The sequence below is a fragment of the Meriones unguiculatus genome, chromosome 8, assembly GCF_030254825.1.
Source record: "Meriones unguiculatus strain TT.TT164.6M chromosome 8, Bangor_MerUng_6.1, whole genome shotgun sequence".
In the NCBI taxonomy this organism is placed as follows: Eukaryota; Metazoa; Chordata; class Mammalia; order Rodentia; family Muridae; genus Meriones; species Meriones unguiculatus.
In genome coordinates, this window is record NC_083356.1 from 7,526,241 (window position 1) to 7,553,002 (window position 26,762).

At 40.5% G+C, this 26,762-nt stretch overlaps 1 protein-coding gene across 2 annotated transcripts in view; it reads left to right on the forward strand.

Annotated features, from left to right (window-relative positions):
- Nell2 (neural EGFL like 2) overlaps positions 1 to 26,762 on the forward strand; it is a 293,369-nt gene that overhangs the window by 132,892 nt on the left and 133,715 nt on the right. For both annotated transcript variants that reach the window (XM_060388752.1, XM_060388751.1), the window contains exons 11-13: positions 6,593 to 6,684; positions 9,756 to 9,858; positions 21,027 to 21,155. In XM_060388752.1, the coding sequence (XP_060244735.1) occupies positions 6,593 to 6,684; positions 9,756 to 9,858; positions 21,027 to 21,155 (324 nt within the window). The remainder of the gene's footprint in view (positions 1 to 6,592; positions 6,685 to 9,755; positions 9,859 to 21,026; positions 21,156 to 26,762) is intronic.

The following is a 26,762-nucleotide window of genomic DNA, read 5'->3' on the forward strand; positions in this document are numbered from 1 at the left end:
ATTTTCATTGACAGCCAAGTTGAGCAATTTGCCATAGGGTATCAATTTGCTCCTGCACGAGGTCAATCCTCTGATTGAACACCATCAAGCTTCCTTTTAGTTGAGCATTAATTCCTTTTTGTACAACTAAGGCATGAGCTACATTGGCTAAATGATTATTCAGGATCTGAGCAGTCTGCCCAGTATGACTCATGGCTAATGCCCCGGTGGTAGCTCCAACAGCCAAAGGGTTTTTAAAGAAACAACAAGTACCATCTCTCCCCTTACTCAATTTCTTTGTTCCTTTAACTTTTCTTTTTAGTGTCACTGTTTCTCTTTTTTAATAAATTATAAGTTTTTAAAAACTTTGAGATTACAATATAATTATTTCATGTCCTCCTTTCCTTTTCTTCAACAAGACTCTCCAACATACTCCTCTATGCTCTTGTTTAAATTCATCGTCTCTCCTTTCCTTAATTCTTGTTACAGAAATGAATGAATATGTATAACATATAGTCCTAAACACAGTCTGTTCTGTCTGTTTGGTGATACTTACATGCATGTTTTCAGGTTTGACCATTAGGTATTGAATAACCAATTAATGTGTTGTTTCCAGGGGAAGACTATTGCTGCCGCTCTCAGCATCCCTAAGTTGCCTGTATTTCTCTGTGCTGGGTTGAGGCCTCGTGCACTTTCCTATCCACTTTGATGTGTCTATTGTTGTCCTTGTCCAGCTCATGCTTGGACAGTCATGTTGGTGAAACTTGATGGATGTAGTTTCTGACGTTAGTAGGAGACCCAGTCACATAGCCAACTCCCCGATGCTCTGTCTCATACCATCTTCCTCCCCTTCGTTTGCAATGTTCTCTGGGCCTCAGGTGTAGGAGTCCTTTGCAGATGGCACTACAACTTTGTGTTTTGATTGGTTGTGGTTTTCTGTAATGGTCTCTGTCTGTTGCCAAGAGATGAGGGGTGAGGATTATACTTCTCTGTGGATATAAGGACAGGTATTTATATGTACTTAGAGATTATGCTGCTTTACTAAGTGGTGGTTGTAGTTTGTCCTCTAAAATCCATGACTTCAGGAGCCCTTTTTAGCTTGTGAGGCTTCCAGTACCAGGCGGCTTTCCCCTGGTGTTGACCTTAAGGCCAATTGTAGAGATATTGGTTAACTTTTAATTGTGCTATGTCACTCTAAAGGTGCTGGGAAATTGAAATAGATACATGTAGTTTCAATCTCCCGAATGAAAAGAGAAACTAAATACAGAGTCAGTAAGCAGATTTTGGAAGTGAAATATGACTTACCCTTTTGATTATATATTCTAAAATATTTCAGTTAGATTTGAATGTTTTCTACGACAGATTGTAGAAGTTAATTTGAAATTCATTGGAGGAAATTATAGTTCATAGCTCTGCTGTAAAGACTAGTAAATCAGGATTTTATTGTACAATTTAGAATTTCACAATTTTACTGGCTTCTTTCACCTATCTGTTTCTCAATCTGTGGTTATAAATCATTTTCCACTTTTTAACAACTGATGACTGTCAGTTTTGCAGCAGTTTTGTCTCCAGTCTTCCTTGGTGCTATTTGCATTGTAATAAAGAATGGGAGCAAAAGTAATTAACATGAATTATTTTTGCATATCCCTTCATAATTACAGTAACTGTGCAATGTATGATGTTTAACATAGCTTTGGTAAAATGCATATGCCTACTGTTATATCATCCTATTAAATTTCTCTGAGTTGTTGTGAATGTTGCTAGCTAATTATGAACAGGATGTACATGTAAAATTTTGGGTGACATAATGGCATAATTTATGATTCTAATGGTACTCCTCAGAGTTACACAAACAGGCGTGGGAGTGACTGTGATGGATGGGTGAAGTCGTAGAAAACACGCCTTTGACATAACTGTACTGCTGTGGCCTGTTCTGGCTTCAGAGGGGACTAGGTGCTTCATGCACAAAGTGAAATGCCTGAATGAATAACATATCTTCTTAGAAGATTCAAATATTAAGCTATATGAAGTTTCACTTCTTCATATTGTAAGCTATATACAATAGTCCAACATGGATTTTTAAAATATATGTCCTAATTGTGATATTGTGTTTTCAACAGTTCAATGATTTGAAGCTTAGAAGTCCAGAGTTGAATCACAAAAAATAGTTGCACAATTACACATACACACTTATCTTAGGAAAGAAATTAAGCCTTTCTGACTATAGAGCCATGCATGTGATTAAATTAAGATGGAGCTCACTATTGCAAAATCATAGTTCCTCCCTGTTGGGCTGAGGAAGTGAGTTTGTGTACGGGTGGTTCGCTGGGCGATGGGACCTGGAGCTGGTCTTACACTGTGGTGTCCTCAGTGATTGCCCCTGTCCCTGAGACTTTGAGACTTGCATGGTAAGCACTTGGTTCAAAACAAGACATAGCACTAAATCATTCATCCTCTGTTAGACACTTGATCTTCCAAGGGCTCAGTTTCTACATTTTACCCCCTGGATAGCCATCAAAAATTTCCCCTAAGGAAGCACTACATTAAAAAAAAAAATGAACGTCTGTGTTCTCTCTTCAAAACTTGTTTGTTAAGCATTTTACTCTTTTCTGATCTTCCTTAGGCCTATGCATGTGAAGAGACTTTCTAAAGGTGCACAGTAAGCAACCTTCTTGAGCTCCTTGCTCCCAGTTCCATTGTCTCTCCTACTCTGAATTCTAGGAGCCTGGCTTCTATGGTTGGCGCCATCCTAGTCTTTGCAATTGGCTTTGTGTAGGTTTTTCTAGTATGAGGACCTAGTAAAGAACTGGGAAAGGACTCACTATGTTTTCCTACTGCCTTTTTCTCTGCACTAGGATGATCATGGTCTCAGTTGTGGTCATTGTTGTAGTCATGTTCATGGTCATGGTCATGATAATTGTCACAATCATGGTTTTGGGCATGGCCATGCTATTGTAATGGCTCCTAGGTAGCCTTTCAGCATAATTCAGATCCACTCCAGTAAAACCTTCTCTCCCTTCTCTTGACTAGACACGGGCTGATGATGACCTGCTATAATCTAGAGTATTGGTCCTTGGCCAGTCCTTCAGTGTATTCTACTTCAAACCCTACCCATCTGTCACTCTTCCCAAATTGGTCATATTGTCTTATTTGTTTGTTTAGTGTTTATGACTTCTGTAATTATAGAATACCAGTTCCACTTTGATTGAAATGAGTCATGTGAAAGTCTGTCTGCCTACTAAGTAGTGATGGCAGGAATCATGTCTCCTTCACATTTGATCCTGGTACTTTCAGAGAACCAGGCTTATTGAAGGAGCTCAGGGTACCTTTCCTCTGAGGTGTGGATGGTCTTCCACCTTTCTCACTTCTCCTTGAGAGATCCCAATCACTCTGATGGTGTTTGGATGTCCTCACAGTGTGTTCAGGAATCCTTATCCCTTTTCAGAGTTTCTTTACATTTTTCTCTTACAAAACACGAGAACAGCAGATCCTGTTACCATTGTGGTATCTCACATAAACCTTAGCATATTGAAGATCACTGTAACTGTTCAAAGTCCAAATGAGAGGGAAGAAAACCTCACGTTGTGTTCTCCCTAAGCCAAGTTCAGCATTGCTGCTCCTTGCATAGAAGGGAGTAGAGCTTGTGAGCTCAACTGCTTTGCACTTCCTCTGCACAGCTCCATTTACTGCCCTATTGTTCCACAAGTTGCCTGTTTGTGCCTTTTGAATCAAGAGTTTTGAGCAGAAGGTCCATCTGCCCTGAATAAATATTAAATTAACATAAGGATCTGCAGGAGGAGATCTGCCCTTGCGTGTTCACCCTGCTTCCCCCCCCCCCCCCGTTCAAGAAGGGCCGCCTCATCAGGATTTTATTCTTGACATTGAAGCAGCTGCAGCTACCAAGTCCTATAGCACGCTAAGGAGCCTTCGAAGCCAGGGGCTGGAGAGAAGTTAGAAAGGCTCCTTTTTTATTCCCATAAAACACAGTATGTACTCCACATGAGTAAATGGACAGCAGGTCAGATTCTGGTATATTTTATGGGATTTACTAAGAAAAGTCAATGTTACACAGTGAAGAAATATTTAGCAATCAGCTGAGCTTATTAAGTAAACACATATGTTATTTTAGTTCATAATGTGATACATAGTGTATAACTGACATAGCAGTAGTTGTATCTTAAATATTCATGAGTGAACAATTTTCAGACAGCCTATAATATAATTTATATAATTAAATTGCATTTTTTTCTAGCTCGCTCCAAAAAAATTATAACCAGTTTTCTAGTAGATATATTTATGTAGTTAAGTTTGTTAATACACACTGAGTAAGGGAAATACCTGAACAATAGCTTTTTTAAAATGTACATGGTTTCCATTATTTAAATGTGTACCTTTAAGTAAACAGCTAATTTTTAAAACATAAAGTTAGGTTACAAGCTTTGGTATTAATAATATTTATACCATAACATTAGTACAAATATGTTTGATTTCTATGTTACCAATTGCTGTTGACAAGTTTGTGAACATGAAAGAAAATATAAATTCCAAAGAGTAAAATAATATTTTTTGATTCATATAAACAGAACTAAAAGGAAAGGTCTATGTTGACATTGTGGGTTCTATGTGGCTCAAATAAAAGGTTGAATTTATTAAAAATGAGGAACAAAGTGCTAGAGTCTGTTTGCAGCAGACAATCATCTTCTATCAGTTCCCAAACCAGTTCTTTTGAAGTGGATTTGTATGTTATGGGGAATTTAAGCATCTATGATAAGTGCTTTCAATGAAAACTGCAAAGCAAAAGTCAGTTTTAGGTCCATGGCCTGAAGCCAGATACAGGCCCTAAGGTTAGGCTGCCCTCTGCTTAGGGCCCCACCTGGGACATGAGACAAGGCAGGTGGGCAGGTGGGTAGGTGGGCAGGGTGAAATGATCATGTCAAAGAAAGAGAAACTTCTGCTACTTCAGTTATAAATACTTGGCATGTTTCATAAAGAAAAAAATGGAGATCTCTGTACCTATGTACCTTAACCAATTACAACATAATTTCACATTTCTGAGCTGTGTTTCATTGTTTTTCTCTCATCGAGATGGAAGCAAGGTAGGTCCATATTAATTCATCTCAATGTCTTAAATGAGGTGTCTCAACTCATGAATATTCATGTAAAGTAATATAAACTAAAAAGCATAAAGCTTTCATGTGCATGGTGTAATTAAAAGGCCTTCCTAATTTGTCTTAAAATTCTATAGCATATTAAAATGAACCAGACATTTGCTATCTCCTAAGTGGCCACTTAGGGGTCCTAAGGAGAGTATCTTCTGTCAGCCAACCAGGCAGGCACATAGCTGCAAGCCTTGTTGTCTTCTCTCCACCCACCCCCTTTATTGAAAATAGAGTTGTTGTTTTTTCCTCATATGCCACATCCTGATTGGGTTCCCCCCTTCTCTACCTCTCCCAGCTCCTCTCTACCTCCCCTCACATCCAGATCTATTCCCCTTTTGGTTCTTATTAGAAAACCAACAGGCTAAGAAATAATAATGAAATATAATAAGATATAACTAAACTAATATATTAGAATATGACAAAATGAACAAACAGAAGGAAAAGGCACAAGAAACAGATATACACATAGAGACCCACTCTTTCCCATACTCAGGAATCCCATAAAAACACTAATCTAGAAGCCATAATATATACGCAAAAGACCAATAGGGTAAAAAGAAGGAAAATATAAATAAATAAAATAAAAATAAGATTAAAAAATTTTAAAAGTCTTGGCACATATGAGACAAGGAACCTCCAAAGCTGCCATTGCATTCATTTTCTGTTGTCCATCCACTGCTGGACTACCCTGAAGAGTAGTTTGTTTCCCTATGGACTTCCAGTGGAGAAAAGGAAATTTTCATTTGCAAGTTGCTATCAGCTAGAGATGGCTTCTTGGTTAGGGATGGGGCATGTGTCCACTGCTCCTTTCAGCTCTAGGACCCCATCTGGTACAGACCCCTTCCAGGCCCTACGCATGCTTCTTCAGCCTCTGTGAGACCATGGCTGTCCTCCATCACCTCTGGCTCTTCTCTGTCTGCCTCTTCTTCCTCATGGTTTCCTGTGCCATAAGGGAAGGGTCTTGGTAGAGATATCCCCTCCTGGGCTCAGTATTCTGAGGTCAGAATGTGTCGCATATCTGTTTCCAGCTGCTGCAGAAGGAAGCTTTTCTGATGCTCTGCTTCCCTGGATGGCATCTGTTTCCTTTCTTTTTAAAATGTGTGTGTACTTATTGTCCATGTTCTGAGTTTCATGAAGACATTTTCATATAAATAGATTGTCTTAAGCATATGAGACTTAAAAAAACAAAAGTTATAGTCCAAAGGTCCTTTCTGGAGTCATCTTTTGGCAACTTGGAATACTTCACTATCCCTTTTGTGCCTCATTTCACTCTCTCAGCTTAATTTGCATACTGCTAATTAAGGTTTATATCTACCTTACTGTAGACTGAATATGCTGTTTTAGTCATTCAAATGACTTCGAATAAAAGAAGGAAAATAGTAAGAAAATGGTCTGCCCATTTCTGAACCCTATTTCCTAACAAGACTTCGGTGTGTGTTTCTTTTATTCTAAAGCGATTTGCCAGTTCCAAGGACGGAGCTACTTTGAAGGAGAAAGGAACACAGTCTACTCATCATCTGGAGTGTGTGTCCTGTATGAGTGCAAGGTAAGCGGGCTCTCAGGGTTCTCGCAGAATCCTCTCGATTATGTAAACACTGAGTGTCTCTTTAAAAACTTCCTTCCAACAATACTCTTTTGAAATCATAGCTCAAAGAGAAGGTTATCAATTATAGTTCAAATATGAAGACACTTCCATTATCTTTTGAAGCATGTAAGCTAGTGGTTATAAAACAATTTTGCAACAACTGGAAAAAGTTACTTGAAATGTTATGAAACTGAAAAGTTTCTAAATCAAATCAACTGCTCATCTGCTGTTGTGAGGAGAATGGAAGAGAGGACAGATTCCTCTTGCTGTCTCTCATGATTTTGACTCAGCTGAGAAGTATCACTCAGCTAATTGGAATAAAGCATGAAACAATCTGGTAAACATTAATTGTTGTACAGAGATGATATTGATATTGATTTTAAGTAGAACCATGAAGCAAAACCTGGAGATTGTCTCTGTCTTTTGCAACTCACCTTGAAATACAGCAAGACACAGAACAAAACAACCCTACAAAGGGTGTGTGAAAAGGGTTGGCTTTCTGGGTACAAGGTCAAAGAGCAACACTCAGGTAAACTCTGCATCAGTTAAAACTGTTTTTTTTTTCTTTTTTCATTTGAGCTTTAAATTTCCCCTTGAATACCTTTTGTGCATGGATTTGACAATCTAGAGATCAAGTATAATATTACAACTACAAACAAGTGATTTAATCTTATTGTATCAATAAACTATTAGCTATAAAATTATTAAAAGCTGGGGAAGGGAAAATCCCAAGGGTCTTTCCAGGATACGTGAGATCTCAGTGAAGGTGCATTTCACAAACATCCATATGAAAATGTGTGAGGACAAGCTCCTCAGAGATACCAAGAGGCAGGCCTGTGACAGGACGGATGGGGTTCTTTAGAGCGTACCCAGGACACTTCTCTCCATTATATGGCTCAATCTTAAAGATAAGGGAATCAAGGCATAGCAACATGCCCATGAATCATGAGCTCCTCTTTCCATATTGGACCTCTCATCAGTGTCCCCACCCAGTGCTGTTTCCAGTGGGATGAGTCCCACTGTGGCACCTGCAAGGCTGGTGGGGTGCTCTCTTGTCATTCCAAAACAAGGAAAGAGAATTAGAGAAAAATGCAGCTTGAAGCAGATAGACACCCTCCGGCTGGTGTCTAAATGTGACGTCTAATTCTAAAATACGCACTGTGTATTTAAATCCCTGGGGGCATCTGATTTCTCTTCCTCAGTGTTTGTGGGCTTGATAACATTGGTGGGACACATATTTGCTAGGATAGCTGCTTACTTGATGGTAAATGTGCTATACGGTAATTTCATACTTGATGCTAAATGTGCTATAGGATAATTACATCTCAAATGAGCTCAGTTAAATATCTGGATACAAACAACACTGCAAGTGTTCTGTATACATTAGGCGAGTGGTACCTTTTTTTTTTACACACAAGAAAGTGTCTCCTCTTGTCCAACAGGAGTGTGAGCCACAAAGATAATTAGTTATGTTCAATTTTCAGTATTTAAGATATATATATATATATATATATCACATCATTTCAATATGAAATTTCTTTTAAAATAATCAATGGAATACATTTTTCATTCTTTTGTTGTACTTTGAGCAATGTCTTCAAAATTGTGTGTATTACAGTGTTCAAGACCGCATGTGCACCAGGCAGCACAGCCCTATCAATTCCTCCTGGTTTTGTGGTTCTTGACTAAATCTGTGGGTGGCATTAAGGACTCCCCTTGTCTCTCTCTTTTTTTTTTTTCCATCACCCCTTAGCTCCCATATTTACAGCTTTAGGTAACTGACAGGTTTTCTTCACGTTTCCATCCTCTGGACTGTCAATTCCAGCAATGCATTCTTGTTTTAGTATCAGTCTTGTGGACCTGAGAATATGTGCTAAGGGGTGCATAGAACTACGTCATGGTTTTGAACGTAAGAGCACCAGAGCTGAGATTGCTGTGGTAGCAAAGGAAGGCTGGTACTTGAGTACATCATATTATATATACATCTTCTGCTGCTTTCAAGAGAGTATGATTTGTGTATATAAGCCAGGAAAATCAATTGTTTGATATGTATTTACTCACGAAAGAGAATGTCAGCAATGACATAAAGAAGCCAACCTATTGAACAGAAGTCAAAATGGAAGCCTGTAAACTGAGACTTACTTTGTTACTTCTGCAATGATAGCATGTGGAGCACTATCAGGATGCTTGTTGATGACCAGAAACAACAGTGCAGAAGGAGCCAAGTGTTTGTTCTGGGGCATGACTACTCCAGGTGTCCAAAAAGTAGTTTCCATTTTGCTATCTCCTGAGAAGACTTCATTTATTTGGTTGCTAGAAGAGAATGATGATGATGATGACGACGACTATGATGTTACATTAGTACTTTTTAACTTTAGGGTTCCAACTGTGTGCCAAAAATTAATATCCAGTTGGTCTACAAAACACACATCTGTCCCTCATTTTCCTAGTAGTTTTGATCAAAACCATTGGTACTCCTTACCAAAATTACCTGTGAGTCAGTGTTCCCCTATTTCCATCCCTTCTTCTATCTGTCCCTCCCTTCCTCCCCCTCCCTCCTCCTTCTTACTCTCTCCTTCTTTGCCTCTCTCTCTCTCTCTCTCTCTCATACACACACACACACAAATAACAGATGTCTACCATGACACCCAGAGAGGCCCTTTATAACTTTGAAACAACCTCATGCAAAGGTTTCAGCTTCATTTGCTGGCTTGTTGTGTGTTTGCTGAATGCAGAGTGTCCTGTTTCCATGATCCATGGTCTGCCTTTGCTAAGCTTGTCACTGTGTTCACAAATCTGTTGGAAACTGACACACATTTCCAGGGTTCCTGAGGTGCCTGGCTGTTGTTGGCATAAGTACAGTGTGTTGAGCTCTGACTCCCAGGGCAGCTGGCTCCCTGTGAAGGCTTTCCAAATGTCATCTAGTGCCATGTGGTGGTGATCCAATGGCCTGGGCAGAGGATTCTGACTGTTTCTTCCCCATCAAGTCCTCACTATTTAGCTCTTTGCATCTCTTTTCTGTTAACCAACAGGATCAGACCATGAAGCTTGTTGAGAACATTGGCTGCCCACCTTTGGATTGTCCAGAGTCTCATCAGATTGCCTTGTCTCACAGCTGTTGCAAAGTTTGCAAAGGTAAGACTTTGGTAAAGTAATATCACTCCCATGTAAATGACCCAAACCAGAGACTGAAGACACATGCTTCACACTTAAACTCGCCTGTGGAAGTTAAAAAGTAAATCTCACTAAAGACTTACAGAATAACGTAGTGGCTCTCAGGGTCTAGAGAGGCATAATGAATGGATGATAGAGAAAGATGGGTACCAGACACAGGAGTACAGCTGGATAGGATGAATAGCTTCTAATGTTCTGTGCCTCAGTAAGATGTATAATTGACAATTAATTGGGTATTTCAAATTTCCTAATGGAAAGGGATTTGAGTATTCCTAACACAAAGAAATGCAGTATTTCTGGGGTGAAAGATACAACAATTATCCTACTCAAGTCATTATGTAATGTATTCATCTATTGAAATATCACTAGGCATCCCATAATATGCACAATTATTAGATGCCCTTAGAAACAAAAACACATTAAAAGATTTATGGATGAGAGATACTGTAGGAGGATGATCTAACTGATATGGATGAGAAAATTTGATAAATTATTTTCAAAGATTAATGACATTTCCTTGAAGTTGCTACACAGTGGAAAGCCTCACGCCATTTGTTGAACTATAACAGAGATACTCCCAGGCATTTTTGCTATCTGTCTGTACAGTTGCTGGAGAAAGTTATCTCACAGATAAGTTTGTTCTCATTCCTCCTCGGTTTGTTTCTTCGGAGGACTTGCAGGCACAGACAGACTGCATCAGACTACCCGTTTGTCTCGGGTCTATTCCTAATCATGCACTGGGTTCTTGGGTACCGAGAGGACAGAGTGCAGGGATGTGCAGCATTTCTTTTGTGTTGCCTCTGAGATGGTGAGCCTGGAACCAGTAAGTACCAGGGTCCTAGAAGTTTAGGTCATTGTAAGAAAACAGCAAAACTATTCATAAATGTGATGGGCTACCTCAGGAGGCAGAGAGTTTCCTTCACTAGAGGTTTGTAAACTTGTGGTTCGTGCATTAAAACGAAGCAATCATTTAATAGATGCTTCAAGATCCTTGTCACTTAGTATATGAGCCCTGTCTTGTGTTAGCCTGAGGTTGTACATGTGCGTCCACCACCTGCTACAGACGGGGGACTGCAGGGAAGGATGGAATCTTGGTATTCCTTTCTGTACTGTGACACTGGTGTGATGTCTGGACTGCAGCTGATGTTCCCAACGATGTATGTAGGACTGAGTTACGTCCCATTTACAGTGTGAGCGCATGCAGAGATAGCACTCTTCATACCGAGGCAAAGTAGAGCTTGAAAAGGGAAAAGTAAATATACATTTTGGAAAACACAAACCATTTTGTTTCCTTTCAAGTTACTCCATTAAAAATAGACGTTGTTGTTGAGGCTAGAGGGAGGAGACAGAAAAACCTGGAGGTGACAGGAGCTCTACAAGGAGAGCAACAGAACCAAAAAAATCTGGGCCCAGGGGTCTTTTCTGAGTCTGATACTCCAACCAACCACCATGCATGGAGATAACCTAGAACCCCTGCACAAATGTAGCCCATAGACTCAGTCTCCAAGTGTGCTCCCTAGTAATAGGAACAGGGACTGTCTCTGACATGAACTCAGTGGCTGGCTCTTTGATCACCTTCCCCTGAGAGGGAAGTAGCCTTACCAGGCCCCAGAGGAAGACAATACAGCCAGTCCTGATGAGACCTGATAGGCTAGGGTAAGAGTGAAGGGGAGGAGGACCTCGCCTATCAGTGGACTTGGATAGGGGCAAGGGAGGGAGGATGGGATTGGAGGGGCTGAAGGAGGGGGCTACAGCTGGGATACAAAGTTAATAAACTGTAACAAATAAAAAGTAAATTAATTAAAAATTAAAAAAGAAAGTTCTAGAGACAGTGGTGACTATCTAATTGAGTATAAGGCTCAAAGTGTTGCTTGCTCAGAGATTGAGAAGTGAGCGTCACAGTCGTTAGCATGAAATGGAGCAAGCATCACGTAAGAAGCTAAGCTGAGGCCTCCAGTGTTAAGAGACACTGTGTTCACATCCATTTCTCAACATTAATCAGTTTCAAAAACCAAGTGAAGAAATGGAAAATTAACCACAGGAAATTGTTCCATATTTAAATTACTCATATTTAAATGCATTTATATAGAGTGAGAGAACATCCTATGATTCCTCACTCAGTATTCTGCTTTAATTGATATGAAGTGGGGCCCATGACATCACTCTTTCTAAACCTTCATGGTGAATTAAGTGTCCTAGTCTGTGAAAGTCTGGCTTAGATAATACTTGGACTCAAACTAAAACTAAGCAGCTCCTGACTCCCATTTTTAGTAATAGGGTCTCTAAACTGCCCATTCTAACCTTCAGTTTGCAATCCTCCTGCCTCAGCCTCCTGCGCAGCTAGGGTTACAGACATGCATCAACACATCCAGCTAGAGCTGGCTCTTCTTGAAACATTTAGCACCTGAAAGATTTCAGGCTTGTCTGGCTTCATATATTCAGGACAAGTAAAGGAATTCTCCTGGCACTCTTTGACTTTTGGGAGAGGAAGTCCAGTTCCCAAGTCTTAACTCTGAGTCAACCCTCTCACATTTGTTATGACAAATTCATCTGGGAGACAATTGGCCTCCAGCTTCCAACAGCGTGCCTAGTGTTAAAGTCACAGTGTTTACATCTGAATGAATGTGTGGATCAGCACTGTATAGTAGATGGCCCAAAAGTCTTGACCTTGTGTCTGGAGGTTCCCGAAGGATTCAGAAACCAAATCAAACTCACAATCCTGTTCCCTGTGGTTTCTGCATGGACCACCTCTGACCAACATTGTTCCCTGTGCTTTCTGCATGGACCACCTCTGATAGCAACAAGTAGGAGGACCTGGGGAAGGAGCTCTTTACTGTTGGGAGCCTTTGAAGGAAGCAGACAACAGGCACAAGCCAGAGCTTCCAAAATGGAGGTGGGGTCCTTAGACAAACACAGTGTATGTGGATTTATGTCTGCATTCCTTTCTCCCACTCTCTCCTCCCTTGACATCCTTAAGACCATTTCCTACTCACACATCCTTAATATACATAGAAGAGCATCATGGAAGTGATAGCTTGTTCTCTTAGACTTGTGTGGAATTTCTACTCCCCACAATATTCAATAGTTACTCCCATAACTTTCTTTATCTGTATATTAGTAAATTATTATGATTATTATTACTATTCTTATTGTGATTGCTGATTTTAGCTTCATTGCTCAGCAATAGCATTTACACATTGAACCTAGTTGCTTTAGAAGAAGGCCACTGGCATTAGAATGGTGTTTTCTTGTTCTGCACCTTGATTGACACTTTAGGAAACACTAGGAAAGTCTATTAGCTTTCAGACCACACCTAATTACATTAGTATTTGTTAATGAGCATGTGACAGATACTGAATTCTATTGGCTTAGCCAGAAAATGGACCCTGTGGACCCCCAAAGCAGATAGGAAACTGGCTTCAGTGCCACCTGACTCAGATTTCAGACCCACTCACTGCTGGGTACCTGTGTCTCCGTTTTCTCGGACATAGGTAGAAGAAAAGGTTTAATAGCCTCATGGGATAAGTAGAAGTTCCAGGTCTGAGCTCCAGTGGCCTTCATTAGCTGGCATTGAAGTAATTCTTTTGTTTAGACCAGCGGTATGCATTGATTGCTGTGTCTTAATCTTGCACAGAGTAAAGTCCATTCTTCTGAAAGCACCTGGGTCAAAAGTTGGGGTTAGTGGTCTCTCCAAAGTATAACTAGGTCTCTCCCCACTACAAATATGACAGCTCCACGCCTAACATCCACTCTTAAAGGAGTTAATACTCACCACAGAGTCACTGCGTGCTCTCTTTCCTCATCTGTTCACAGTATGTAACCCGTTCTCCTCACCTCTTGTTCCTTCCTTTTCTCTTCTCCCTCACTATGGACAAATGAATTTTTTTTTATTCCCCCTACCAAATTATGATAAAGTATGATTTTTTTTTTCAATGCAGTTTATTCAGGAACATTGAACAATCCTCGGACCCCGGGGAAAGCCAGCCCACAGCTTAAATAGCCTCTGGGTAGCCAACCCAGGCGTGCCACGGGAGCAATGCAGATAGGTCCACATACATGGAAGCAAGCCAGATCCTCGGCCTTAGCCAAATGTGGAGTTGTTCGTGACAGAGAGCACTCACCATCGGGAAGGTGGAAGGCGGAAACCAGCTCCATCTTTAAGGCGCAGCATTACGCAGCTCTCTACAGTTCCCCCTTTTTGTTTTAGACACATCAGGCAAGAGTAGAGGTCTGATCTCTGATATTAGAAATAAATTGGGACTTTGTACAGATGTTCATTTAGGTGTCATCCACCCAAAGAGCATCAGACCAGTCCGATACCTTTTTCTCAGAGGCGGGACCTGGGGCATCAACCCGCATGCAATCAGACATGCTCTTCTCTGGGTCCAAAGCGGCTGACCCTGAGTGCAGTGCTTAGCCTCGCATCCTGAGCGTATCATTTTAGCTTTTTGTGGTATCCAACCATGCTTGGGGAGAATGTCCTGCTTCAATGGCTGTAAAGGCCTGAATGATCATGGCTGCATCACACTGTTGTGAGACTCTAATCTTGCATATATACCACAGGCAAACCAAGGAGACCAACACCAGAAGGCCTGCTAACACTCCCATGCCCGCCCATTCCTTCAGATGATTCATGGCTGCAGCAATCCATGTTGATAATCTGTGGCTAGTCCTGCGTCCACTCCGGTAGAATTTACTGTGACAATGGCCACTCTCAGCTGCTCCATCGTAGTATCGAATTCTCCAGTCCAATTACCTAAAATATAGCTCGACAATTGTTTAGACAGATTTGCAGCACAGGAAAAATTCTCATGTTGTATGCTAGTGACACAAAGTCCCGCATACTTTCATTGACAACCAAGTTGAGCGATTTGCCATAGGGTATCAATTTGCTCCTGCAAGAGGTCAATCCTCTGATTGAACACCATCAAGCTTCCTTTTAGTTGAGCATTAATTCCTTTATGTACAACTAAGGCATGAGCTACATTGGCTAAATGATTATTCAGGGTCTGAGCAGTCTGCCCAGTATGACTCATGGCTAATGCCCTGGTGGTAGCTCCAACAGCCATCAATGAGATGGTAGTAACAATGGTGGCTGTAGTTCCAAGATCCCTTTTCTGTCTGAAGAGAGTCATAGCGTGAAGGGCATCAATGGGCACAGGTACCCGGTGAGGCATGCGAGTAACCAGGGCATACCTAAATTTACTAGCATTCCAGCATTGGGCAAAAAAGCAAGTATCATTACCACAATTACTTGGCTCTATCTGGCTAATAATGAATAAAAATGGGGGATATAGACAAACAGGTGTGGGCTTATAGGAAATATTATGAGAAGCCTTAACCCCTCGTTGGAACATCCTGCGTCAGTTCTAGAACTAGCAGTGGTGGTGTCCGAGGTCTGAGTAGGTTCAGGAGACCATTGCCCCCAGGGGCGAGACGTGCTCCATGCCAATTGACTAACTCCATGTTTTCCTCCAATTTTGAAAGTCATTTAAGGTTCTTAAATTATTTTTTCCCTTTTTTCTTAAATTTTTCATCAATTACACTTTATTCATTCTGCATCCCCCCATAATCCCCTCCCTCCTCTCCTCCCAATCCCACCCTCCCTCCTCCCTCTGCTTGCATGCCACTCCCCAAGTCCACTAATAGGGGAGGTTCTCCTCTCCTTTCTGATCTTAGTCTGTCAGTTCACATCAAAAGTGGCTGTATTGTCCTCTACTGTGGCCTGGTAAGGCTGTTCCCCCCCCCAGAGGTAGGTGATCAAAGAGCAGGCCAATCAGATTATGTCAGAGGCAGTCCCTCTTCACATTACTATGTAACCCAATTGGACTCTGAACTGCCCTGAGCTACATCTGTGCAGGGGTTCTAGGTTATCTCCATGAATAGTCCTTGGTTGGAGTATGAGTCTCTGGGAAGTTCCCTATGTTCAAATTTTCTTGTTCTGTTGCTCTCCTTGTGGAGACCCTGTCCTCTCCAGCTCTTACTATTTCCCAGTTCTTACCTAAAATTCCGTTCTCCTGCCCAACAGTTGCCCATCCGGCTCAGCATCTGCTTTGATAGTCTAAAGGGCAGAGGCTTTCAGAGGCCCTCTGTGGTAGGTTCCTAGGTTGTTTCCTGTTTTCTTCTTCTTCTGATGTCCATCCTCTTTGCCTTTCTGGATGGGGATTGGACGTTTTAGTTAGGGTCCTCTCTCTTGCTTAGTTTCTTTAGATGCACAGGTTTTAGTGGGTTTGTCCTATGTTGTATGTTTATATGAGTGAGTATATACCATGTGTGTCTTTTTGCTTCTGGGACAACTCACTCAGGATGATCCTTTCCAGATCCCACCATTTACCTGCAAATTTCATGATTTCCTTATTTTTCATTGCTGAGTAATATTCCATTGTGTAGATGTACCACAATTTCTGCATCCATTCTTCAGTTGAGGGGCATCTGGGTTGTTTCCAGCTTCTGGCTATTACAAATAAAGCTGCTACAAACATGGTTGAGCAAATGTCCTTTTTGTGTACTTGAGCCTCTTTTGGATATATGCCCAGTAGTGGTATGGCTGGATCTTGAGGAAGCGCTATTCCTAGTTGTCTGAGAAAGCGCCAGATTGATTTCCAGAGTGGTTGTACAAGTTTACATTCCCACCAGCAGTGGAGAAGGGTTCCCCTTTCTCCACAACCTCTCCAGCATGTGTTGTCACTTGAGTTTTTGATCTTGGCCATTCTCATGGGTGTAAGGTGAAATCTCAGGGTTGTTTTGATTTGCATTTCCCTAATGGCTAGTGAGGTTGAGCATTTCTTTAAGTGCTTCTCTGTCATTCGGTATTCCTCTACAGAGAATTCTCTGTTTAGCTCTGTTCCCCATTTTTTAAGTGGATTACTTGGTTTGCTGCTTTTCAGCTTCTTTAGTTCTTTATATATACTGGATATGAGTCCTCTGTCAGATAAAGGGTTGGTGAAGATTCTTTCCCAATCTGTAGGTGGTCGCTTTGTTTTGATGACGGTGTCCTTTGCTTTACAGAAGCTTTTCAGTTTCATGAGGTCCCATTTATTGGTTGTTGCTCTTAGAGCCTGTGCTGTTGGTGTTCTGTTCAGGAAGTTTCCCCCTGTACCAATGAGTTCTAGGGTATTTCCCACTTTTTTTTCAAGCCGATTTAATGTGTCTGGTTTTATGTTGAGGTCTTTGATCCACTTGGACTTCAGTTTTGTGCAGGGTGACAAGTATGGATCTATTTTCATTTTTCTACATGTAGACATCCAGTTAGACCAGCACCATTTGTTGAAGATGCTATCTTTTTTCCATTGTATGGTTTTGGCGTCTTTGTCAAAGATCAGGTGTCCATAAGTGTGTGGGTTTATTTCTGGGTCCTCTGTTCGGTTCCATTGATCCACCATTCTGTTTCTATGCCAGTACCATGCAGTTTTTAAAACTGTTGCTCTATAGTACAACTTAAGATCAGGGTTGGAGATACCTCCAGAAGATCTTTTATTGTAGAGGATTGTTTTAGCAATTCTGGGTTTCTTGTTATTCCATATGAAGTCACTAGTTTAGAAACTATGACCCTAAAACCATACACTAACAACTGTATCAGAGAAACAACCCCAGCATTGCTCCAGTGTGCAGAGATCACACCTAACACAGCCCGGCCTTCCTGTGTCCTTCCACTGTATTTTAGCCTCAGGGTGTCTGTAACTCACTGTCTCTGTCTTTGCACGGAGACAGTGTACACGGAGCTCTGTGCATTCCTCCTAAAAACAAACTTTCCTATAAAATTAAAATTTTGGTAAGATGGCCATTTTTACTATATTAATCCTGCCAAGCCATGAGCATGGGAGATCTTTCCATCTTCTGATACCTTCTTCGAATTCTTTCTTCAGAGACTGAAATTTTTTTTCATACAAGTCTTTGACTTGCTTAGTTAGGTTCACACCAAGGTACTTTATGTCATTTGTGGCTATTGTGAAGGATGTTGTTTCCCTAATTTCTTTCTCGGCCCTTTTGTCCTTTGTATACAGGAAGGCTACTGATTTTTTTTTAGTTAATTTTGTATCCAGCCACTTTGTTGAAGGTGTTAATCAGCTGTAGGAGTTCCCTGGTAGAGTTTTTGGGGTCACTCAGATATACTATCATATCATCTGCAAGTAGTGATACTTTGACTTCTTCCTTTCCAATTTGTATCTCCTTGATCTCCTTCAATTGTCTTATTACTCTAGCTAGGACTTTAAGAACTATGTTGAAGAGATATGGAGAGAGTGGACAGCCTTGCCTTGTCCCTGATTTCAGTGGGAATGATTTAAGTTTCTCTCCATTGAGTTTGATGTTGGCTATAGGGTTGCTGTCTATCACCTTTACTATGTTCAGGTATGTGCCTTGTATCCCTGATCTCTCCAATACTTTAAACATGAATGGATGTTGGATTTTGTCAAATGCCTTTTCAGCATCTAAGGAGATGATCATGTTCTACCTGCTTCTTAATTCAGGTTAAAAGTTAAAGGTTTATTTTAGGCTTTTAAATTTCTTTTTGATGCTGTGCTGAGCTATTGGTATAGATAGGAAAGGTATTTTATATGAAATTGTTCTCCTTCGGTCATTGTAAAAAGCCACTAAAATGCATTTTAACAAATATGACCTTAATTTAGTTACTTAAAAATAAAGAAAATGACCCTCAAGAAAAGGTTTAATTTTTTTTTGTTTGTTTTTTTGTTTTTTTCAATGCAGTTTATTCAGGAACCTTGAACAATCATCTGACCCTGGGGAAAGCCAGCCCACAGCTTAAATAGCCTCTGGGTAGCCAACCCCAGTGTGCCATGTGGGCAATGCAGATAGGTCCACATACATGGAAGCAAGCCAGATCTTTGGCCTTAGCCAAATGTGGAATTGTTCGTGACAGAGAGCACTCACCATCGGGAAGGTGGAAGGTGGAAACCAGCTCCATCTTTAAGGCGCAGCATTCCGCAGCTCTCTACAGTTCCCCCTTTTTGTTTTAGACACATCAGGCAAGAGTAGAGGTCTGATCTCTGATATTAGAAATAAATTGGGACTTTGTACTGATGTTCATTTAGGTGTCATCCACCCAAAGAGCATCAGACCGGACTGATACCTTTTTCTCAAAGGCGGGACCTGGGGCATCAAAGGTTTAAATTTTTAATTTTAAGTTGTATAAATTTTTCTCTTGAGAAATTTGCTTCCAAATATTTGGTTTTAACCCTGAGAAGTTATATTATGAAGAGAAGTTAAATTTCCAAGCAATTTAAGAGGTATTAGTAACTCTATTTTTGTCTTTATACACTTAAATTTTTAAAATTATTTTACAGCATTCACTTATGCACTTGCTCTTTCATAGCTCCTCTGAGTGATATTTTCTGTGTGTCAGGCACACCTGCCTGAAGGTTTATTAAGCTGCACCAGGATTGTTTCATTACATGTTTGAGTTACATTCAATGCAGCTCTGCATTGACATTGAAAATAGTCCAGAGAGTGAGTGAGCAGAGTGTGGACCAACTGATGAAACGAGACACCAACACCATTGCAAACAAGAAGGGCCCATTTAGATTTTCTCAAATGCAAGTCATTTCTGGCTACATAGAGACAAATTTATTTTAAGCCTTTCCTGTCCTCTTATAGTTGGGATGAAACCATAAATCACCAGTCAGGCTGAAGCTCTACTGATAAAGTATGCATTAGGCAATTTAAAAATTTGTTGAGTGACACACAATTCCATTTAAGATGGATTCCAGCGCTCACGTTTCTCATTTCGGCATTTTAGATCTCGTTGAACAAGGGTTCTGACAGAGGAAAGAAATTCTTAAGAACAGCATGCAATTGGTGTCACTGTTTATAAAAGTTCCATTTTTCTTTCTTATCAAAAGGAGTCTGGAATCTGAAAATCCTTTTATTCATTAAAAAAAAGTTTCTTCTTTTGAGTGGTTACACTTTGCTGTGCACACCTTCAGAAAGAATTAAATAAAGGGGTGTAATTTTCATTTTGAACCTTCTTTAAACAATTCCAAAATGCTAAGCTGTCTTTTTCATCCTTTAAACATTGTTGGACACATTCTCCAATGGTTTAATGGCTGTTAAAGATACTGATACGATCTGTTGCCATCTCACTGTGTCAGCATCTTTACAGTAACATTCATTTTAAACTCAAAGAATCTTTGTTTCAAGTATGTAGAGTGCTATAATAAGGCAATTAAGGATTGGATAGCATTTACCAAAAAAAAAAAAAAAAAAGGTATGAATTCATTTGAAGTAGAAACTAATTGAGTCAGACAAACATGAAGAACTTCTTTTGCAATCATGAAATCCCAGAAGCTCTGGATGCCTGTACTGGGTCTACACAAGACTGGGCTTGGCAACGGTCAAGCACGGATGGAAGAGGGAGTCCAACTGGGGCCTTCCTCTCATGGTTGAGCTATTTGCTCCTAATTGATTCAGAGAGAAGGGGAGGAATTTTCAGTTGCGTGATCACCAGTGGCCACACACCTGGTTAAACAAAATGAGTCACAAAACAACCCAAAAGTCATAAATCTAAGAAAGAGACTGGTACTTGGCATGGTAGAGATAAAAGAGGGTAGGTGACCTAGGTAATCAGATTATATAACACATATGCATGAAATTGTCAAATAATAAACCTAATAAGTCTTTAGAGACCATAGCGTCAAAATTAAAAGAAACTACTTTCTCTTTTTGTCTTTGATTTTAAACAGGGGTTCTCTGTGTAGTCCTAGGTGCCCTGGCACTTACTCTGTAGAGCAAGCTGGCACTCTGCCTCCCAAATGCTGGGATTAAAAGCATGTGCCACCACTGCCTACCTTGCGCATTTGCTTTCCTTCTTTCCTTCTTTTTCTTTTCTTCCTTCCTTCCTTCCTTCCTTCCTTCCTTCCTTCTTTTTTTTTTCTTCTAGTTTGTTTGCACTTTTCCTTGGCCTGTTGTTTATTTTCTAAAGAGCAAGGGAGAGAATAAAAGGCATGGAGTTGAATGGATGGAGAGGTGGGATGGCTTAGGAGGAATTTGGAGGCAGGGAACTGTGATCAAAATATATTGTATGAGAAAATATTTTCAGTTAAAAAAGATAAAAAGACGCATGGAGCGGCCTATCTTGTTATAGATTTATTCATCAAAACCCGTTCTTCTTACAGGCTATGACTTTTGTTCTGAGAAGCACACCTGTATGGAGAACTCCGTGTGCCGGAACCTGAACGACAGGGCCGTGTGCAGCTGCCGGGATGGTTTCAGGGCTCTCCGGGAGGACAATGCCTACTGTGAAGGTAATCCTAATGATCACAGGTAGTTTGGCTGTATAAATTCACCAGGATTACTGCATGTGAAAGTTATTAATTTCCCAGGTTGTCAAGCTGACGGGCCCATTAAAAGCAGTGAGTTTAATTTGAAGCATATTAATCAGCTGGAAATAATTATCTTTCAAATTAGAGCTTTTTTAGCTATGTGCTAATAAGTTAATATGGCTGTTTCTCGAGTTAGAACAATGTCTCCACTGTGAAATTACCTTCTCTTTTTCATAATTAGATATTCAGGTAGCTCGTATATTGACATGATCACTGTGGCTTGCAGTTAGAATTGTAGTCAGACTTTTCCAGACACTGTTGTACAACAAAGGCAGTCAATTACCAGGAAGATAAAATGTCTACTGCTATTTTTGTTTGCTGCTCAGTGGTCATCTGCATGCACTATGATACTTAGAAAACAGATGGAACACCGAAGGTCATTTCTTGCTTATTTGAAAAAATTAAGTAATATCCAAGGTAGTTTGTTATCTCATCTCACAGAGACAATGCAAATACAGTGAGTGGGCCATGTACTTTATTTGGATTCAGCTGTGCTCCTGTAGACTCCCAAAGATCCTGTGACACTGGAATTTACACTTCTGTGAGGAATTCACCATTCCCATTGACTGTAAGAACAAATGGAAACACTGATCCCTGGCACTGAGTACTTGGGGTACTTAGATGGATCATTCTTACTCCTGCAGCTCTCAAACTCACACTGCAGGTCACTGATGGTAGAAGGTGTGTGGTGACCACAACCTCCATCTAATCCCATGAGAACTGGCTGACCCTGGGGAAGCCATCTTGTAATGTTTCCCTTAGAATTAAGTAGATTTTTGTCTTTAGGAGAATTGGCATTCAATTTTAAAGCTGCCTTTGGATCAAGGATTTGTTTCAGTGCTTTCTATTCAGCCCTGAAGGGGCCCTTCCATTTCTGCAGAAAGAAGGATTCGTGGCTTTCCTCCCCCATTAATAATGCAAATTTATTTAAAATTCCTCATTCTAACAGACCTTAGGTAAGGTGTTGATTTTTACTTAATGATGTTTTAATTCTTACTCAACATAGAGTTGAATTTTCTTAGCAAAAATAAGTACTTATAATAGGTAAGTACCCGCATATGTAATGAGCTCTCCTGGTATTATTAATGTGCATATGTAAACAACGATACAAATGAGTGTGTCTTCTTGAACATTGATCTTTTGGTCATTTTTTAAAGCTGATTCTTTTGTTAACTATGCATTTATGTAATAAGTATTTAACAAGCATTCAATATTTAGCAAGTACTTTCCTGTGTGCCAGGCAGTGAACGGTGAGCAAAATGAGTAAATTCTCTTGCTCAGGAACTTTGCATGCCAGGAGAACATATTAAGCTAGGAACCACGGAGAGGATCATTGCAAGTGGCAGTGTGCAAGAGTTGCTTCTCTCCTTCCACCTGTGTGTCCTAACAAAAAACATTACTGACCAAGCTATCTTGCCAGCATACCTTGGTAATATCCTTATCAATTTTGATTTCTATTTTCAGTCTAGCACTGTTGCTAACTTGTCGATTGTGTTGACTTTTTAGATGCAATACATATTTTAAATGTGGAAGCAGTGCTACGTGATACTTATCACCCTCTGTTTTTCTAGGGCTTCGGCCCTGTAAAAGATAGATTTTACATTAAAAGTAAGTGAATGGTAGTTTGTAAGTGACATACACTTTATTTCCTAAATCTGGGAGGTTGTTTTAATGCTGCCGCTATAACTGAAGGCATCGATTTTGACTGCAGTGTGCCTGTTCAAAAGCAAAAGTAAATGTTAGAGTTGATTTACACACCACACACACAGTTATTGAATGCCTCTGTTGTACAAGGTTAGTGCTGAATGAGGACCCATATATGGGGATACACATGCTGACACTCTCAGGCAAGGAAGACAGTAAGTCTGTTATTAAATAACATTCTACTGAAATGCGGCAGGTACCTTGAAAGAGGAATGCATCACTAGGTTTCGGTGAGTGTTGGGATTAGGGAATATTTTGTTTTGTGGAGTTTAAATTGAAATGTAAAAGGGGAGTGAGGCCAGCTAACCTTAGAAGGATGGGGAAAAAGGGATCTTCCGTGGAAGAGCCAGGCTCCTGTGTCAAAAAAGCATTTTAGGAGATGAAGGGCATCTCTGGTGAGAGTCAGAGAGTGGTGCTTTGTGAGAGGCAGGATGGGAAGCAGAGTCTTGGATGTCAAAGGTCCCATAGTCATTTACTCTTCTTGTCACTGTGACAGTACACCTGGCAACAGCAACTGAAAGTGAGAGAAAGATTCTTCTCTACACAGAGAAGAAGCTCTGAGGGACAAGAGTTCAGTGTTGGCCAGCAGGAGTGTGGGGCAGCTGCCTAATCAGGAAGCAGGGACTGGACAAGAAACAGCTCATGAACCTTGAGCTTCTTTTCTATAAGCTATTGCTCTGTGTATCTAGGATCCCCATCCCAAAGGTTACAGAGTCTCTCAAAGAGGGACAGTTGCTGAGGACAAAGTGAAGGGCTCTAGCAGGTCTGGGCATGGCAAACACAGGCTCAGGCATGGCGAGCATGACACTGCAAGATCTCACCCTTTCTCTTCCACTTCCCCCTTGCTAAACCTTTAGATTGTGTTCCTAAAGCTAACCACCAAGGTGTATTCCCTTATTTGGCCACTTTGTTTTGCCTGACTCATTCTTGAGGCTGATCACAAGACCCAACTATCAAAACCTCAAGGTTCAGCAATCAAAAATCATTGTTTTCGCAACCCTAATTAAAATACCCAACCAGAACTTACCAACTCACCCTTACCAACTCATTTTTCCCTCTTAAAATTAACACTTGCAAAGCTATTGGTTGCTGTTTCTGCCCAATTCAGATTCAGTCACCTTGTCTCTTTGCCTTGCTTAGTAAAGGATCTCTTTGTGTTTGGTTTGTCTTTAGAAATTAGTGTTTGGTGCATCTATACGTGTAAATATTGCTCAGTTATAGCAAGTTAGTACTAAGTTTAAATGATTCATAAGCCTGATTTCATAAGCATTCTGTTCTAGCCTAAGCTAGCATACGTTTTTTTTTCTGTTTTATGAAAAATGTATTTATATTCACATAAGAAAATTGGTGTCACATTTAGTTTATAGGCAATTCCATAGCAATGTTCATATCAAACATCCCATTAAATCAGGTACATGTATAATCTGAAAATAAATTAAGGTTTCTCTGTAACTCAATGATGCCAAATACTGTGCTTTAGAATCGGATTTCTATAAATGGCTTTCTGAAAGGGTCCTTAAAAAAAAAAAAAAAAAAAAAAGAAATTAGTGTTTGGGTGTGGTCTGTGTGGACTAATTCAGAGTCCAGGCAGAACCCTGTAGTACACAGGGCCCTTCACAAAGTGTTCCAACATTTGACCTTGTGAGAAACATTTCATATTACAACTATAACAGGGTTTCATTGAAGCACAAAGGGGCCTGTTTGTTTAAAGTCAGTCACTTCAGCTGTGAGGCACATGAGGAAGACTGTACACTGGAAAACAGTCGAGGATAGGATGACAATGGAGAGGTAGACCCACTGAAGAGCATCCATGAACTACAGCTACCAGGTCCTGGGACTGGCTGGTGAGAGCAGATGATGAAGAGAGGTATGGAAGTTTATTCTCTGGTTTCGAGCCAAGCTGAATGCTAATGTAGCTCACTTATGGGAGAGGTTGAGAAAAGCTGTTTGGGGTTAGTTCTGTTCATGGCATATTTGTTCAAGTGTGCATGGGTATGGCATACGGTTAAGGTTGGATATGCAATGAGATTATTTTTTAATTTTATTTTTATATTAATTACAATTTATTCATTTTGTATCCCAACTATAGCCTCTTCCTTCATTCTGTCCCAATCCTACCCTCCCTCCCTCATCTCCTCCCATGCCCCTCTCCAAGTCCACTGACAAGGGAGGTCCTCTTCACCTTCCCTCTGACCCTAACCTAGCAGGTCTTTTCAGGACTGGCTGCATTGTCTTCCTCTGTGGCCTGGTAAGGCTGCTCCCCCACTGGGGAGATGATCAAAGAGCCAGCCACTGACTTCATGTCAGAGCCAGTCCCTGTTCCCATTACTAGGGAATCCACTTGGTGACTGAGCTGCCATGGGCTACATCTGTGCAGGGGTTCTAGGTTATCTTCATGCATGGTCCTTGGTTGGAGCAATCAGTCTAAAAAAGAACCCTGGGCCCAGATTTTTTGGTTCTGTTTCTCTCCTTGTGGAGCTCCTGTCCTCTCCAGTTCTTTCTATTTCCCCCTTCTTTCATAAGATTCCCTGCACTCCGCCCAAAGTTTGGTTATGAGAATGAGATTCTTAAGTATATAAATAACTCAAGCAGATCGAAGGAATTACTTAGAGAATTTTGAGTAATATTTGAACATTTTTATTGTTTTAAAAAAGAAAGTGATGTGATAAATCAAATGTAGGAAGAATGAGAAGAGAAGGCAGTGCCATAGAACCCAAGGGAAAAGTGGATCTAAGCAAATGGTGAATATTTTTGTGGCTACAGCACAATACCCAAGACCAGCTACTTTACAAACAATGTAAGTCTGTTTACCTGCACTTGTGGGATATGTGAAGTACCTGGAGCAAGGCACGGATGCCCGCTCCCATCTAGTGAGGGGCTCCCTCATACACCATCATATGTGTGTGCCACATGGTGATACAGAGCAAACGTGCTCACTCTGTTCTCCCCACGAAGTCACTATTGAAACTCTCCTTGACTTCTCAACACCCTCATCTTCTAGAGCTGCCAGCATGTGAGGTTAGAGAATGGATTTTCAACATGTCAACTTCTGGCAGAAACAATCAAGTCATATCAACTTCTGGGAAATTAAAAAAAGGTCCAGAAAGACCGAAAGGCATCCTTGGCACTGAAGGTGGCAGACAACTCTGGAGACATGAGCATCCCCGATTTTGTTGTAGCGTTGGTGGTAAAGCTGAAGAGCCTGTCACAAAAGACATGGGTCTCAAGAAAAGAGAAAGGGGAAACGAGGAGACTAAGGGAGATTACTCCCAACCTTTTACTTTTGTCCTTTTAAATACTGCCCTTCTTGTTTTTAAATGAGGTTTACAGGCCATTAGTTGTGGTTTCTATTGCTGTAATAAAATATTATGACCAAAAGCAACATGGAAAGGAAATGATTTATTTGGTTTCCCTGTCTCGTTTGTAGTCCATTGAAGGAAGCCAAGGTAGTAACCTGAAGTCAAGAACTGAAGCAGAGACCAGGGAGGAACTCTGCTCACTCCTTGCTCTCCATAGCATGCTCAGCATGTTCATTTACACAACTCTGAACCACTGACACTACCCCCAGTGGGCTGATCCTGCCCACACCAATCACTAATCAATGAAGGACTCCTCATACTTGCCTATATATCAGTATGATGGAGGCATTTTATTAGTTGTGATTCCTTTCCCCAGAAAACTGTAGCTGATGTCAAGTTGACAACAACAACAACAAAAACACAATGGGACATACTGCTAATAGGATAAAATTAGATTTTTTATGACCTCTTTGCTTGACCAGCTTTTAGATATAAAAGAACTAAAATATCTGAAATATGTTGGTAT